Raw genomic sequence first — 18,135 nt, forward strand, 5'->3', positions numbered from 1 at the left:
ACGTTGTCAGAACGAAATACAAGTTCTTTTAATCAAAGTGTGCACTGAACCTGTACAAGCAATCCAATACAGCATCTTAAGTCTGTATTCAACAGATGATCTCTTCTTGCGTAAAATTAAAAGCCTCAAGCTCTGCTGCAATTATTCGTTATCATTTCAACTGCACTGCGCCTCCAGTTTCAACGTATATCTACACTCAATGGTCACTTTTTTAGGTACACCTGTCCAACTGCTCATTAACGCAAATGTCAAATCAGCCAATGGTAGGGTCAGAATTTGGAGTCAGCAACATGAAAGCATGGATCCATCCTGCCTTGTATCAACGGTTCAGGCTGGTGGTGGTGGTGCAATGGTGTGGGTGATGTTTTCCTGGGACACTTTGGGCCCTTAAGTACCAATTGAGCATCGTGACAATGCAACAGCCTACCTCAGTATTGTTGCTGAGAATGTCCATCCCTTTATGACCACAGTGCACTTCCAGCAGGATAACGCGCCATGTCATAAAGTGCGAATCATCTTAGACTGATTGTCGTGATTGAACACGACAATTCACTGTACTCAAATGGCCTCCACAATCACCAGATCTCCAATCCAGGTGTACCTAATAAAGTGGCCAGTGAGTGTTTATCTCTAACAGCTTTCATCAAATCTCATTTAGGGTTTTAATAAACTGAGACACTGTCTGAACTGCAGACAGGAGAGCAGTGATACTCCCCACTTATCCTGATGCTGCTTTAGGCAAGTCGACAGTGTGCCTATCTGTCCTGCCAGGCAGAAAGCAGAGATCCTAAATGCAGAACTGCCAAGACATATGTCACGAAGGTTCATATGTCACGAAGGTTCCCTAATTCTAACTGATGACCAACAATACGACCTGGTGCGAATACAAGCGACAGGAAAGAAGAAGCAGAGAATGACACATTCTCCGCCCTTCTCCGCCGTCTTCTTCAAACAGGCCATCACACGCAGAGATGGTACTGTACAGACCGCGACTGTTGCACGTGAACACAAATGGAAGTAATGAAGGCCCTACATGGCACCTGACTGTGAGCCTCTTCAGACCTTAACATGACTCCTCCCACTTCCCTCGCATACCTGCCCCCCCACTTCCTGTGTGGAGCGCTCCAATAGGTCAACCTTGTGTGTTCTATCGTCTGTAGGGGGAGACTGGTATGCCAGGATTAGATGGAATCCCTGGTGCCAAGGTTTGTGGCACCCCCGTGCATGATTCTTGTCCAACAACCAGATCTATTTCATGTCTCAAACGTTGCTGGACATTATGTCAGTACATCTTTCAACTCAGTGAGATTTTGTGAGCATCAAACCACCATAGACGCTTCGACATCTTATAAAACTACCATGTGATTCCATTAGGTCATGTTTTCATTCCTCTAGTTTCCCATACAAATACAGATGGTCATTAGTACAAATATTCCCATCTCATTTCATGACATCGCTGCTTCTCACCACTGCACACTGTGTCTTACTTCCTGTGTCTACGTCAAGTTTCTCTTAAACCGAGACACACTGGCTGGAGAATGGGCTGTTCATTATTGCTGACATTATCTGTGGATGGATTATCTGTAACATGAGCTTCATCCCATCCAGATAGGATCTGACCAGACTAGGTGTTTCTCTCTCTCTCTCTCTCTCTCTCTCTCTCTCTCTCTCTCTCTCTCTCTCTCTCTCTCTCTCTCTCTCTCTCTCTCGCCTTTGCTGACCTTTGAACATTTAACATGTGCTGCTTTCTTCTCCAACAGGGTGACAAAGGGGAGCGTGGTGAAAAGGTACAGTCAAGTTCCTCCACACATTACTCTAGGCAGTTCCTCCACACATTACTCTAGGCAGTTCCTCCACACATTACTCTAGGCAGTTCCTCCACACATTACTCTAGGCAGTTCCTCCACACATTACTCTAGGCAGTTCATCCACACATTACTCTAGGAAGTTCCTCCACACATTACTCTAGGCAGTTCCTCCACACATTACTCTAGGCAGTTCCTCCACACATTACTCTAAGCAGTTCCTCCACACATTACTCTAGGCAGGACATCAATCTGACCACTGCAGCCAAGACATGATGATAACAATCCAGTATGATGACAAACATCAAACTCAGAAATACACAGATTAATATTAAATTCGGTTCAATGGTAGAGCTGCACTGCAAAGCCAGCAAGGTACATATTCAGTTCCCTATCCCTAGAACGGCATCCACCTTGATCAATACCATAACGTCCATGTTGGAATAAAAATCAATTAAGACAGAAAAGGTGCCCAACTCCAGACCTTGGGCCCAGAACCCAACACAGTTTCCCAGCTCAACTAATTAATGTTATTATTGGTTTTAACTGAATTGACTAAAGCCCTAAACAGGATATAATTACATTGATTATGCATATGCAAATAAAACATTAGCAACCACCCACCCAGCTCACAGCACCAAACTAAAACCTCTATTTGCTACTTACTAGAGTTAAAAAGTGAATATGTAAAGTGGGGCTCAAAAGGTGCAGAGAGACTCTCTGAGTCAATCTGGGGAAAGACTGTGTCACACTGGAAAAGGCAGCAGGAACAGACTCTTAGTACATACACATGCAGATTTAGGGACACATGCAGGTTTTAGATATATTTACCCAGGCATGAAAAGCATCAGATGACCCCCTATCTATAATTGTACAGTTATAAAATGCACCTATAAGACAGGTGTGCCTACTAAAGTGGTCATTTAGTGTAGGTAAAAAAGTGTACAGTGCCTATTCACTACATATTAATTAACTTAAGCTCGATAGAAGAGGAGCTAAGCATTCCAGCAGTCTGGCATCGTGACTCAAACACCAGGACAAGGCAGCTGTGTGGGGTTTTTCTTTTTCTCATTCACCCTGTGCTGGTTCTTCATCATTCATCTGAAATGAATGACACAGGGATAAAGCACTTTGAGGGACCGCAGTGTGTGAAAGGTGAAAGGTGCTACATAAATAAACCCGCCTTGCCTTGCCTAATGCTCCAAAGTCACAAGGGCCCAACAGAGGTCGGATAGTTGAATGGTAAATCTTTTTGAAACCCTGGGTGGTGGTTTAATAATGTGCGCTCTGCCTTTTCCTCCAGGGTGATCTGGGAGAGGACGGCCATAAGGGAGACCCAGGCGAGAAGGTAAACAAGCGATTACTCTGAAACTTATAAATGAACTAAAGGGACACACAGAGAAACAAACTAGTACTTCAGGGTAGCAGTAAGTCAAAGATGTGCCGTGTAACCGAGATGCGGTGTATATAAATGGGTGTAATAATGGCCCAGTTGGGCTGTTCCTATGTTGTAAAGGAACTGGTGAGACTTAGATCAACACAGCTGCTGTTCCTCTTCTCCCTCTGTGCTGGTACCAGCCGCTCTCCAACATCTCCCACATCTGACATACTTCTAAAATTGCAAGATACCAAGATAAATTGATAAAGAAAGATCTCTAACTGTCTGGCCTCCCTGCTATCAACAGATGACATTTCAAATTATTCACATCCACAATACAATAATGCAGTTCTCAAGGGTGCGTATATTCTGTAAACTGCATTAACTGGAGGAGGATTGACCGTGTAACACGGCACTATTCATCATCTCTATCAATTTCTTACATACTGGTATCCAACCATACTGATATGGTTAAGTTTATGGACATTCTTAGTTAAGGTGGTAGTGGGTATTGTGGCTAAATTATAGAGGTGTTGTAGGAAACAGATGCGAGACCATTTCCATGCATGGAAAATGGCTCTGAAAAGAAAATAGGGCATGATAAAACTTTGTTGCTTTAGAAACACTTTGATCTTGACTACCTTGACGTAATAAAGTAGCTTAACCGAAGGGAGAAAAATATGAATACGGAAGTTGGTCTCACGGAAAATGAAATGTCTTGCAGCTTTGCTCAGCAGACATGCAAAAGGCTCTCATTGTATTCTAGTATCTAGAAAACAGAGAGAACAGGACTGAAAGCCTGTAAGCCACCAGACATTAATCATGGTGTTCATATAGTGCAACCTGCACATATGAATTATATCTCAGCATTAGTGCCTTTTCAGGAGTAACTGGAAAGGACACATAGTGAAATAATGTAAATCTGTTGAGTCCAGTCTTAGCTCATGTACTCCCTTAATATTTAACAAGATGATTTAAATCAGATGTAGTTGGAGAGCCAAATGTGAAACATTTAAATCTGATAGAATTCCCTAGGAAAGCAAAGGACATGCACCGTCTAGAACGTGCACATGTCTGAAAGAGATGGGAGCAAGTCTCCATAATCAGCAGAATGATTCACCCCGTGTCACACACTTAATGACCTCCTTCGTGCCAGAATACCCATCATGCACTGTTAAGACTTAGAATTGATGAGAACAGGCATGCTACTTGTGACTCATCACTGACTAAGTGCAATGAGGCATACGTTCTGGGGACCTGTCTGTACAGTTAAAATGCCCTTAGTCACGACTTGGAGTCAACGTCTGAAGTTTTCCACAAAGTTCTGGCAATGGCTCACTGTTCAAATCTAACAGCGGCTGTGTCCAACTTGGGTGCGCCACGCTTTGGATTTCTAAACGCAAGGAAAATATAATGCAGTCTGGCCTAGAAAGGTAGCACAGTGACAACAAATTGAAGAGAGTACACGATGATACCACTGACTGAGACATGGGTAAGATTGAATGTATGATGCGGTCTTTAAACGGCCGTGAATGGCCAGAATGAGGCAAAATGCTAGCCTAGGCTGAAGCGTTGATCCGATGCCTGCTGTGTGGTGTAAAAAGTGCCAGTGTTCGGGAAGTTTAAAAACAATGAAGTGCCACAAAACACGTGGACCAACCTCGGTTACTTTTCAAGAGGGAAAGTATACCAGTGCTATGAACGAAAATGGTAAACATCTGTATACTGTAGTGATAATCCACAGAAAAGCTGTCTTCTCACTCTGCTCAAGAGCTCCGTTTATGCTCCTTAGTCATGCGTTGTGTGTAAATATTTAACGGGGTGTGAAATAAGCTGTGACCTGCAATGCGGTGGCAACTTTCCTGAATCCCCGAGCTTGCAGAGATGGAAGAGCGCTGTTCTAGCCCAAAAGCTGCAGAAGTAAACTCTCAAACTGGTTCAAACAAAGGTTGTTGACGGGCAGAGGCTTGGCCAGCTGCTTCGTCTCCAGGCTGTGCTTCACGATGACGAGGTCAAAGCCGACCCCTGGCGTCTGGCAGCGAGCGGCTGTTGGCGGTGCCACATTCTCCTCTGAACCATCGAGAACCTCATCATCTCCAGATTCTCATGTTCCGTTCCGAGCAATCAAGAGCCCAGTTTCAAACAGCAACATTGCAAGTGGTCCAACATAACTACAGCTCTAATGCTGACTCTAACCAGTAGTGATCGCTCCAGTAGTTGAGCTTCTGGGCCAGAAGGTAGTCACTGCGTGGTTTCAGACACGCGGGGTCAGGCACACCAGGGTGCACAAGAGCTAGTGTCAGCTAGCACCTGCCTTTCTCAGAATGAAAACGAAAAAGAACACTTCGGTCACTGATCGTCAAGACCTAGATTGCGTGCATTTGTGCAATGTTTTGTAATGAGAGTCAAGTTCTGCAATAGCATCGGCGGCTGCTTCTCCTTTCTACGTGAGCTTAGAAGGTCGTTGCCACCAAGACCGACAGAACGGCTTCAGAACATGCAGTCCAATGTGTTTTGTGCAATGGAAGAGTGCTTCTGGGCATGCTTCTCCTCTCTCACACGGTCCTCTCCCTTCACACTTTTGGATACTGCATTGTCAAGTATGCAGGCTTAGGTTTCTCAGCTTGTCAGGAGAGCGTCAGGCGCTTTGCCTGGTAATAACATAATGACCTGCAATTTCTGAAGTCAAAGCTCACTGTCAAGTGCAGCAGAGCAGCTTCTCAGTCAGTACCTTCTGTACCCGTCTGCACCACCACCGCTCAGCACTATCAAACCAGATCTTTTGTGTTGATCGGCTGCTGACGTCTCTGTACAATCTGAACTGGCATTTCTATATAATTCGCGCTCAAATCTGACATTTCATGTTAGACTATGCAGACTACACTGGTGGCAATGAATGTAACAGCGAGGTTTTTAAAATGTGTACTGGGCATCATTTGCTGGATTTCTGACAGCCACTTCTACAGACTGCAGTTTCCATCGTACAAGTCAAGAGAGACAGTTCAATTGGGTCCAGATGTGATGAATAGTTACTGATGTAAATGTCTGCCAAAAATCAACAGGTGTGCAGCAGAGTACACTTTGATGTATGGTGTTTTAAAGTTTATATGGCTCTATAAAGTAAAAATGAGACAAGCATTGTCTTAGGGCGTTGCACTTTCCTACATGCCATTAAAAAACAATCCTTTTAAACGTTTTCTTTACACTTTATCATCCATTTCATCATCAACGGTTCATCTAGCATCTTGCATTAGCTTACAGAAATATCCACATAAATGGAAATGACAAGGCATGAAGGTGGTAGGTTAAGAAGGATGGGATCCTTAGCCATATCCAGCTGTAACTGTTAATGCAGTTTATGGCTAACCAGAAAGAAAAAAAAATGCCACAATTAAATATACCTTGCGCGCTCCCATAAATGACTGCCATAAAAGCTAAGGCAGGCATTCCTTTGCAACTTCTGAGCATGGAGCGTATGTGTAGTGGAACCACAAATTCAGCACCAGGCATAGGGCCCACTCTCCCCCCTTTCTCTCTTTCTCCTTCCCACCAGGACTAATTGTCTACTGCCCACTAGTCCCCTTTGCACATTGCATCCCAGCACAGCCCCAAAACCCTCTCCCAACTGTTGTTATTGGCCACATGTTTTTGCTTCTGTTGTTCCACCAAGAAAAAATATGATACACCCCAATGAAAGTGCCTGCCACGTCCCTGCAGGCTGATTACTGAACAGGACCGCACGGACGAGGCAAGTGTGTCTATGTGCAGGAGTCGGTCGTGTCTCTAGGTAGCTACAGGATCTGGCTGTAGTGCTTTGACTGCACACTGACATAGTTAACATGGGCCTCTTAAAGACTAGCCAGGCATTTTTTTTATGTAAATACAGTATCTTAAGGGATTCTTTGTCAGTTGCATAAAAGACGGAAAACCCTGAAGGTGAAATGGGTAGGATTTTTTATGTTTAAAAGTTATATTTGTTTCAAGCCACAGTAATAATTTTCAGAGCACATGAAAGACTTTCAGCAGTGAGTTCAGTGAACTCAGTGAGGTACTGATATTACAAAGTTTGGGGCTGTAACAAAGTACGGTGTCATTTCTAATTTAGCTCACACAGAAAAAAACGAATAACCGAGTGACTACTGTTATTGAATTCTAACCAAGCTCTCATAACATTCCACCACAACATTTGTCTCTTCTTCAACAATCTGCTAAGTCATACGAAATTCTCAGTGTTCATAAAAATTGTTGCAAACACTAAGTATTTAGGTGGAGTTTCGAGTTTCTGTAAAAGGAGCAAGAAAACTTCAAGAAAACAGTGGCAGTTGTCAGATAGTCATGTCAGTTCATGACTCGGCAGACCTAAATATATACAAAAAAAGATGTTGCTTGTACTGTTAACATCAGTGGAAGGCTCTGCAAGCAAGCGTCCAATTAATCCGCCGCTCTGGAAACAGATGGAATAAAAGAAACAGTGTTTTGCAAACAACTAGAGGGCAAAGCCCTACGTATGATGTCCTAATATACTGACTGAAGTTCGGCACAGACAGCAGAGGGGGAGCCAGATGTTGAACAGACGGGGCTAGGGGTCTGGGGACGTCCCCTTGACGGACTGCAGATCAGAGTAATGGGCAAGTCCAGTGGGATTTCCAGATGATCTGGTGCCGTGACCTTTCGTATTACAACATCGTAACGCAGCACAAACATTTCACGTTTTCTACAATACGTGTTTGCTTGTTTAAGGTTAAATCAGCTAATGACGAGCTAGCAAGCTTAGGTAACCTAGCTAGCCAGCAAATATCCATTCGGTTGTCATCTCGTTAATTCACTGCTGCTAAACTTAATTGTTATAGCTGTGGATTCAAAAACCTGAAGCATGTTTCTGTAGTTGAATGGTCAGTGATAGTGCTGCTAAAGCTTTCAGTGGACGGCCACTGAAGTTGTCTTTTCAGGAAAAGCACTCATGTCCACGGTGAGCTAGCTAATCACTAGAAAGCTTGCTCACTGACAGAAAGCTTGCTCACAGTGAATAAATCAACTCACCCCTACCGACAATATTAGAGCAGACCTATAGATGGCAATATTTCGCCAGTAATACATTTTTTGCTTTTTAAATTAGCTAATCCTGACAGACTGGTGGGAAATTACACGAAATTGAAGTTATTTAACACCTTTTACTTAATATTTCATTCCGTTTGATCATTTGCTGACTGTCAAAAAAGGGTTTGTAAAGTATTTTATTGGTTAGTGATCTCATGACCTCAAACTATACATCTTTTGATTTATACAAGAAATTATAAACATATTAATTGTAATTATTGTAATGTATTTAGGAACTAATGAAATTTATGGTATGATGAGGTGTTAGAATAGGTTTCAAATAATAATAAATAACTTTTTTATGCTGGGACTTTTTTGTGCTTTCTCAGACAGTATATCATCCAGAAAGAACAGTTATTGTTAGCTGGACTTTGATGGATTTCCTGCTGCACCTGTGTATAAATTACATCAGCTCTCTCCACCTGACTGAACTCAGCAATCAAAATATACATTTTCCTGGATGTTAGTGATCTGCTTGGAAGTGCATACGCTTAACTGGACACAGATGCACTCGCACATCAGATAGTTATAGTCTTATACAATATGTTGCTTTAAACACTTTTTTTTACTGTCCACAAATCCAAATGTGTTTGTGCAAATAAATCTTTTTGGTGTCAAGCTGTTGTTTGTTGCTAAATTCTGGTAAAGCCAACAGTAGATTTACAGTATTTACAAGGGCATATTATTCTATCCTTAATCCTCAACCTGAGGACAGGGAAATTATAGTGCCATTTAGAGGTGTATTCTTCCCCTCATACTCAGTTATGCATGAAGCTGGTGAAAGGCAAGGGAGCATGCATGTCTAAATGGTTTCTAAAGAGAGCTCATTCCATAAGATTTGTCATGATAATTGTACTTGCTCAAGGTGAAATTAAATCATTCTTTTCATTTTTTATTCTACAGGGTGATGCAGGTTCTTCTGCTGCTGGTATTAAGGTAAAATTGACTACAGAATCCTTACTAGTTTAGGGCTGCAAGTACCTTCTAAAGTGTTATTGATTTAGCATACACTTTAATGTTATTGAGTTTTTCTGTGTTAGTAATGTCACTTTTGGTTATGATTTATGATTTAAATTCTCATTACAGGGTGAACCGGGTGAGCCAGGACGAAGTGGTCAAAAGGTAAACAACACCTAAATGTGCCTCAGACCCTTGGTGCTTAACATGTTAGCACAGACGTTGGATTTGAGGCAGAATAATTTTGCTTATGGAGTAACCAACTTAAAAGTGATCATTTGCTCTCACTTGCCAACATGAGGTGAGACAGAGTTCCAGACACATGTAGTTTTAGTGAACAAGCACATTCCCTCACCCAAAGCAACATACATGAAAAATGGATGTGGAAACAACACTGAATGTTGGTTCCTATGATTGCTAGGCTGCTTTGTGCATTGTATCCTGGTGTTTACTCTTTGGAGCCAAAAGTCACATCTGTTGATGGAGGATACAGGCAAAATGAAATTGTACTGGCTCTGTTACCACAGCAAGCCCAGCACGGACGCTGAATTTTACACAGCAGCCATCGCTTCCATTACTTTGATGCTGTTTCACACTGCATTTATATCTTATTCCAAATGTCTATTAAAGAACTGTTAATCTTCAATGAATAATTCATATGAGTGAAATCCAGTGAGGCTAGGGGTGTAGCTATTTCTGTGGAGACCATTTCATCATATTTTCAGTGCTTTTGAGGAGATGCAGTGGAATTGCGCAACTCTCAAACTGTGGTCTGGGATCTATTTAACATGGCAATTTTAAAAATTGTTCCTACTCACATTCCATATGTGTATTAATTTTAATAGAGCATGAATGCCTAACTAACAATTAAAATTTTTCTTTGACATGATACATTCATGCTTTTAAAGATCCAGCTTTTCTTCTTATATTCTCTTATGATTTACTGAAGCCCCTACTGCAATAATCATATATTTGCATTTTAATGAAGACAGAAATAGTGACTTTAGAGATAAGAATGAGTAGCCACAGAATTCAGGAACATGGTCTAAATATCATTATTAAGGATTTCTTTGCGATATAAACATGCTGTAAATAATTCACTATGAACATGCTGGTCAAGACCATAACCAACAGTATTGCACTTCCCCAGAAAAAAGGCAAGACTTCCATGGACACCATCAACTGAAACACCTCTAGGTGTCCTGCCTCTTAGCTGTCAGAACAGAATGTCAGTGATAGTCATGGTGGCCAAAGACAGAGGATTTGACCTAGTGATGTAGTGGACAGTGAGGAAACCTTTATCCTCTGAGCTGCTTTTCCAGGCTTGGGGCCAGTAGTTCAGTCTTCGCTTGGCTTGGCTGTAATTTCTTGCACTTTTCCTGTGTAGGGAGAGCCAGGACTTCCAGGGCTGCCTGGACTTCCCGGAATAAAGGTAAACGTTGCCGTGTATCTATCCCGATCCGACACAGAAAACCAAGTAGTGATGATTTAATTCACGCTTAGTCAATTGATCGATCGAGCAAGGCTAACTGAATTCATTAGGAGTTCATTTCGCTGTGTGGCAGTTCAGTAGGAGCTCGTTTAACTGCACACTCCATCCCATAATGCATCTGTAGCTCCACCAGTGCGGCAGCGGTGCAGTGGCTCATTACTATCCCACTGCATCTGTTGTGACAGCGTATCTACATATTGATCCCATTTCTTTTGTCACGGTTGACCAGATTCATTAAATTTACGGATTGGGCTCACTAAGATTCATTTTAATTAGCTATGCAGACAAGTGCCAAAAACAGCCCACTGTGATTTGTGGTGAATCATTCATGTAGCCCAAACAACAGAACAAGTAAGATGGACCTTGGTCTAGACTCTTCCACCGATAATACTGATTCAGCCTTCCATCACCAGTCATAAAAGGACAGTTAGGCAGTTTTTATTGCGTGATGCACATTTGTTAAAGTGGAAACTTTTTAGTTTTTGCGTGTCTAATTAATAGTGTGCATTTCCGCCTCCGTCCCGAGCGTGTGCTACACGCATGCGGTCCTTTGCCTGAGTGCCATAACGTGTGAACGTAAGGAATGCTTAGACAGGCATGAGATAATGCTCGTTGCTATTTTGACTTGTATGGCTGCAGCACTCTTTTGTATGCTTATAACCTGCTGGTCTTATGTATAAAACTTTTACTTGGCAAGCAGACTGCTTTTGGATGCTGACAACGTTGTGCTAATGTCCAAGTGTTAATGTGGAGTTGATGATTCTGGGACAAATTATTTGTATTTTCCTGAACCTCACATGTGTACAACCTATTAGACCTTTTCAATGTGAAAGAGTTCACGTACTGCACAGTTACCTAGAGACACAACTATTTTCTGTGATTAGTCTGATGTAAATAATTAAAAGACATCAGATCAACTTCAAATCTCAGGGAGATTGTTGTTGCTTTGTTCTCATACTCCCGCACTGTGGATCTGACATGATGAAATACGAGCACAGTATGCCAGCTCTCATTTGAGAGTCTTTTCATCTACTTTGCGTGAACCATATAGATATCACTGGCCTTTTTATACAAAGTTCCCTCCACTGAGGCAAATGATCAGAATCTTAAAAAAACCTCCATCTTTAATATGGACAACGTCCTGAAGCCCGTGACGTATGGTGAAGCAGCAGATTAGTTTGAGTTAGGGGCATTTGCTCAGATGTATGCAGTTAAGAAGCTTCTGCTCAATTAAGAATCCATCCCACGGCAGCCATCCACCGTCAGGCACCGGCCGAGCAATGAAGTGTCCCTGGCAATCATGCCTATCACTGCCGCCATGTTTCATAGATGAGGAGGTGCACTGTGGATCCTGAGCACTTCCTGTTTATTCCACTCCACATCTTGTCACTCGGATATGGGGCAATGCTTCATTTCCCACACATTGTCCCAATCTGTGTTTCTGTCAGTCAAGTTGTTTGTTATTGGTGTCGGTTGTTTAATCGTGCTATGATGACATCTGTATTCCTGCTTCTTAGCAAAGTAGTAAACAGTTAATACGGGCACACCTAATGATTTAGCTACTTGTTGTGATTTCTGATGTGCTCCTTTACTGGAATTAACACATCCTGAGAGACAACAGGAAGCGTCCAGATGCTAATGACACATCTGGCATGCATGAACTACTGATGCAGTGACACGGCCGGCCAAAAAACAAATAAGCAGCTAATTGGTCGGTTACTTAATTGTTCCAGGAAATGGGACGGTCTACATTTTAAAGGTCTATGAGATTCACCTAATATAGATGTAAACATACTTTAATTAAAGCTGCCATTCTGTACTTATAATACCCATAGTCACTGATGTTTCAAATTCACAAGAAAGTCATTAAATAGCAAACAGTAACAATAAAAGACTGCCCTGTGTATCATGCTATACTCCTGTCCATGAACCCGCCCAGACTTTTAAATACTGGTTTTATGCTGGCAGGGTGAGAGAGACTTTTAAGGCCTAGATTTGAGAACACATATAACTTTAGCAGATGGTTGTGTCACCTTTATGTTTTATAAACTAAAACAGTAAAGTTAGTCATTTTCGTGGGGGGAAAATTCATTCATGCAATATGAGAAGCTAATTAGCCGGCTACTTAATGGAAATGATGGTGGTACTTAATGGAAATGCACGCAGTGAATGGTTAATGGGACCAGAGGACACAGTGCGTAAAGACACCTGGCACCGTTGAGAGTGCTGTCCTCCTCCACGAGGACACAGACATGGGTCAGCACAGTCCAGAACGAGCAGCAAGCACTCCAACCTAACAGCAGAGTCCACCTGTGTCATAGGAAAGCATCAAACGAGCAGCTTAACATAGTCTCCGATTAACACAATCCATTTTCTTAAACGTTGCACAAAGCACTGAAGCAGAAATAGGAATTAATATGTACGTATGTCTGTATAAATAGCACCAATCATCACAAAATGGCTGAAGCTGTTTTTGTTTTGCATATTAGAAACAACACAGATGCCTGACCAGCGGGTACTGTGCAATCTGTATCTGAAAATAGCTTCCTGTCCATGAACCTTGAACAGGTTTCTTCTGGCAGAGACTTGTGTTTTGTGAGGACTGCATTCCTGCCAACGTAATATTCATGCCGCATCCTTTTCAGAGGCACAAAATCCAATTTTATTGTGCAGAATGTATTTTCCACATTATGAACATTATCATCATATCTCAGCCGTTGTCCCAAAGTTAGGCCAGAAGCTGCGGTCTGGGCTACAGAAGCACCTGAAAGAACCTGAAAGACTTTAACTTACCGATAAGCAATAAAATATAAAGACTTTAACTTACCGATAAGCAATAAAATATGACAGATTTACATTCATTTCCGTCTTTAAATTTATCACAATGTTCCCATCCAGGATAAGCAAGCCATTAGTGTATATAAAAACCACAGCATTTATTTCTGGATGACGCTTTCAATTTAAATGTGCAGTATTTGATGGTTATTTATAGCTGTGCATTATCTGCACTAAAACTTGAAGGTTGTGTGTTTTTTCTCATTTCAAACAACATTCTCTTCTCTTCAGGGTGAGCCCGGTTATCTTGGGCCACAGGGCGAGCCTGGCCTACCTGGTCTGCCCGGCACCAAGGTGGGTAACCTGAAATACTCGGGGGGGGGGGGGGGGGGGGGGGGGGGGGTTACAGAGGCGGCTGGAAACTGTAAATGCTAAACAGTTCATTACAAAACCCATATTCTTCATTTCAGCCTGTCCAAATGAAACCTGTCTAGCTAAAACGAGAATTTTGTGTCTGCTCTGAAGTCTATCAGAAATGTCACGTTATAGCACAGGTTCTGTTATGTCAAATGCAGACCTAGGAAAAATGATTATTAATGGTGACAGAATTAATGCCCACTCACTGGCTGTGTATGCTGCATGTCTCAGTGGATTTGGAAATGTATGTCCTTCACGTGTTAGGGAGAGATATGTGAAAAAGGCCAGGTGCTCCTGACGAACAAACCCGTGAAAGCGCCCAAGTGACGCTAACAATCTGAAAGCACATCAGTGGTTCAATACTGCCCTCTACTGTTCATTCTTTAAAAAAACATCATACATATCAGAAACAGACCAACAACTGGCCCAGCCAACGAGCACACTGCATGTTGACAACAGATTTAAGACTGTAAAAAAAACAAAGAACAGGCCTGGAAATAGTTTAGCTCAGTATAATTTAGTCTGAAGCTAAATCGAATGTCCAGGAAGCATTCATATTTCAAACGGGTATGAGAGGTATTTTACCATTTGTGTATCCACTGATATATATAAAAAAAAAAAAGTCTTATAGGCTCATGAATCAGAACAATGTGGTGAGCCCAGATGGATCAAAAAGTCACGTAAATGAATCTGTTTCCACAGGGCGAGCGAGGAGAGACAGGACCGGTGGGCAAGGGAGAGCGCGGGGAGGTGGGACCGGCCGGGCCAAAGGTCAGCTTTGTTGTGGGTTCAACAGAGGACGATGGGTACCATGATCATCACTTGGGGGGAAAAAATCACAAAACAAGGAATGCTAGGTTTTGACCAAGAGGACAAATGGAGATTTTGTTTCTCCCTAGTAGTAACTTCCACCTGGAAGAATTTAATATGTTTGAATGGCCCCAGAGTCAATTGCACAGTTAAATATAGATAGAGGCAGAGTTCTATTAGGGTTGCAACTGGAGAATTTTCACTGAACATGAAGACCCTTGCTATTATGTACAGGAACAAAGGTAATTAGTTACCCAGACCATTTAAAGGAAAGAAAAGTAGCCTACTGGTTTTGAAGAAGTTAGAGACTAGGGTTCCATTTTTGGAAATATCTGTGAGCTAATTATTTTTTGTATAGACAGCTGGTCGTATGTGTGGCTTTTACATCAATATAAACATTTCTCAAATGAAAACTCGCATTTCTCAAATTAAAACTTAGCCTCACAACTAAGTAATACGTTTTCCAAGTACAACAGGTATTAAATAATCGGCCTTTAGCTGTGATTATATACAAACATGAAATAGATAATAATATAATACTCTAGAGGCTAATACGTTTTTTCTACATAATTACGTTTTATGCACAAAGTGTTAGCAGTCCATAGATGCAAGTGTATTTGTGACAGAAAATTTGCTCCGTTCGTCATAACAGGGGGCACAGGGCGATCCAGGAACACCAGGCCTCAAAGGGTCAAAGGTCAATAATGAAGCTTTTGCTATTATTATTAAGGCAATTCCACTAGCTGATTTTAATATTCTATTTGCTATCAAATTAGAATATATATTGTTTTGCAATACCTCATTTTTGTTGTTACAGGGAGATGGTGGAGACACAGGGGACACGGGACTCACAGGACCAAGAGTGAGTGTCCAACGTCCACCATATGGATGTTGAATAGAGTGTCATGTTTTCAATGAAGTTTAAGCAATCCAGCCGAATGTAGCAATATCAGTGAGCTGCACTACTGTAGGCTGTAGATTACCTGTAGATTATCATTTGTAGATTACCATCTGTAGATTGTCACTTCTGTGGCGGGTCTGTGGGGATTACGCAGGGTTCGCCGGGAGAGAAGGGCGACCAGGGAACCACTGAAATCATTGACTACAACGGAAACATTCAAGAAGCACTTCAGGTTAGAAGACGCCCCCCTCTCTTCATCAACGAGGTGGAATAAGGGTCCGTCAGATATTTGACGTGATTTGCTCAATGCTTACTGTTTATTTGTCAGTCTAATATTTATGTTCTTGGCATCACAGATCTAGATCGTTCTATAGCTATACCAAACGTCTGGTAAAATTCCAAAAAATTGGTAAAACAGTTAAAGTTGTATACTGTTATTGGTTTGTCATTTGATTGTCTAAAGCTTGACTGTCACCACCAAGTTTTTTGATGTACAGCACGCCAAACAAAATTCACTGCAGGTCACTGCCCACTGTTTAAATGATATATGCAAAAAGTACTTGTTCTTCCGTGAAAGAGGGCTGACATAACTAGTAATCTTATCTCTCACCTCCTCCTGCCCTGGGGCTGTCTGCAGAAGATAACTGCTATTACAGTGACGGTAATAAATCTCCGTCTTGTGTGTGTTATATGAGTACTGTACTATGTCCTGCATGGACCCAGTCCTCTCCCCATGAATGTGTCCCTCTGCTAATACTGCACTGCCCATTCACCGAACTTCACGTCTGTGCTGAGAGACCGTTGCGTGTTCTAACATCTGACATTCTAGTTACCATATTACAGAGTAGCCTTCAAGCTATTAAGAGCTGTGAAGTTCACAGTTTAGAGGCAAGACTGACACTTGAGAAGAGTACAGAAGGCTTTTGAGATTCCCATGTAGGAGTTTTGTAATATCCGAGACATATGTTGACCCCTGTAACCCTGATAAGAGGATAAGGGAGGTCTGGGTCCCATTCTTTGTACCTGGCATGAAGACTTATGACTCATTGAGGGAGATGTCTTACACTGTGTAAGTGCAACGTTCAATTATAAACCCATTTCAATTCTTCAAATGCCTTTAATGATTATAAGCAAATGTTTCTTATCTTGCCAAAATCTTACATTTTTTGAAAACTGTAATACATCTTTGGCAATTAAATCCAGTCAGGCACAGTAAAAAAAAGAAGAAGAAAGAATGGAATCAATTCTAATTTGAGTGAATATTGCTCTGCATCTTCCGTAACTAACGCAAGTTGCAAAATAGCAACAAAAAAGGGACATTGAGAGACTCAGCTGCTCTACTGGTGACTGAAACAACATTTACTTTGTCCTTATTACCACCTGACCCGTACTCCATCAAACGAAAACCGCTCCAGACCCCTGAAGTAAAAAAAGGAATCCTTCTGGCTGCATGGCCTACATGGTTGTCAACCAAAAACATGCGTGGCACTCTGTGAGCTCACTGTGCTACATGTGGTCTCACACAAAAACAAATGTTCACCACAGAAACAAGGCAGCCCTCTCGCTGAAGAAACATATTTACGTTTCACTCAGCGAATTCCTGTCCTCGCCTTCGCTATGGGAGCCGTGCTCTGATTAAGGCCCCATTCGGTGCTACAGGATATAGTCGAGGTCATGAGCCACGTTCATGTCTGACCTTGAACTTTACCCTACTTTGAGCATTTTGGAGCTCATTTTCCAAGCATGCCAAGATTATCCCCAGAGAACAATGCAATGGCAGGCGTGCATTATCAAAGACTGTAACTTGAAATGTGTGGATAAGACAGCTAACACTTCATTGATAGTCCTGTCCCTTCTTTTTCACAATAAATGAGGATTTGAGTATTTGAGCATTGATTGTGGCAGTGTTTTCACACATGTGTGATAAGCCTTGTGAAGATTAATGTGTCTTTCTGATCTGCACCAATCATGGGCATGCAGAAATGACCATATTAATGAAAATAAGTTATGTCTGAATGGTATAGAAGTTTTATATTATATGCCTAAGTGCAGTTTTTGTCAAGCCTTCAGAGGCTGCAGTTTCTTCCAGCCTTCAGAAGACAGTTTATTACAAAAGGCAGAGACTGCACTGGGATATTTATTGTACACCAGTCAGACCATTTCTCATCTCCCAGCATGCATTCTGACTTTGGGCCGTCTCTGCACTCTCCAGTGTTTACACGACTCGTTCCTGCAAACTGCGTGAGTCGCCTGCTGCCGCTCTCAAGGGCGCTGTACAACACGGTCTTCCTCATTTTGTAGATCCTCGTGCTTTGTAAACAGATTTCTCATGCAGTCAGAGCTGTTGAGAGCATGTCTGTCTGCACAAGTATTTGCTTGAGGGAGGATGGGGGCGGGTCAAAGCTTGAATGTTTCCCAAAGTTATCAAAGTTAGAATTGCAAAAAAAAAAAAAGGTAAACCTGTTCAACAGCAAATCACAATAAGTATTGTACATTTACACAA

General features: G+C 41.9%; 1 protein-coding gene across 8 annotated transcripts in view; it reads left to right on the plus strand.

Moving 5' to 3' along the window:
- The window catches only part of col25a1 (collagen type XXV alpha 1 chain), a 134,555-nt gene that overhangs the window by 100,022 nt on the left and 16,398 nt on the right, over positions 1 to 18,135 (plus strand). For 5 of the 8 annotated variants that reach the window (XM_076972413.1, XM_076972407.1, XM_076972408.1 and 2 more), the window contains 12 exons: positions 1,161 to 1,205; positions 1,761 to 1,787; positions 3,109 to 3,153; positions 9,184 to 9,216; positions 9,367 to 9,402; positions 10,625 to 10,669; positions 13,796 to 13,858; positions 14,624 to 14,692; positions 15,384 to 15,428; positions 15,549 to 15,593; positions 15,787 to 15,864; positions 16,270 to 16,293. In XM_076972413.1, coding sequence (XP_076828528.1) covers positions 1,161 to 1,205; positions 1,761 to 1,787; positions 3,109 to 3,153; positions 9,184 to 9,216; positions 9,367 to 9,402; positions 10,625 to 10,669; positions 13,796 to 13,858; positions 14,624 to 14,692; positions 15,384 to 15,428; positions 15,549 to 15,593; positions 15,787 to 15,864; positions 16,270 to 16,293 — 555 coding nt within the window. The remainder of the gene's footprint in view (positions 1 to 1,160; positions 1,206 to 1,760; positions 1,788 to 3,108; positions 3,154 to 9,183; positions 9,217 to 9,366; positions 9,403 to 10,624; positions 10,670 to 13,795; positions 13,859 to 14,623; positions 14,693 to 15,383; positions 15,429 to 15,548; positions 15,594 to 15,786; positions 15,865 to 16,269; positions 16,294 to 18,135) is intronic. The other 3 variants (XM_076972409.1, XM_076972412.1, XM_076972411.1) reach the window with 3 other exon arrangements.

Source organism: Brachyhypopomus gauderio, chromosome 14 (genome assembly GCF_052324685.1).
Source record: "Brachyhypopomus gauderio isolate BG-103 chromosome 14, BGAUD_0.2, whole genome shotgun sequence".
NCBI classification, from domain to species: domain Eukaryota; kingdom Metazoa; phylum Chordata; class Actinopteri; order Gymnotiformes; family Hypopomidae; genus Brachyhypopomus; species Brachyhypopomus gauderio.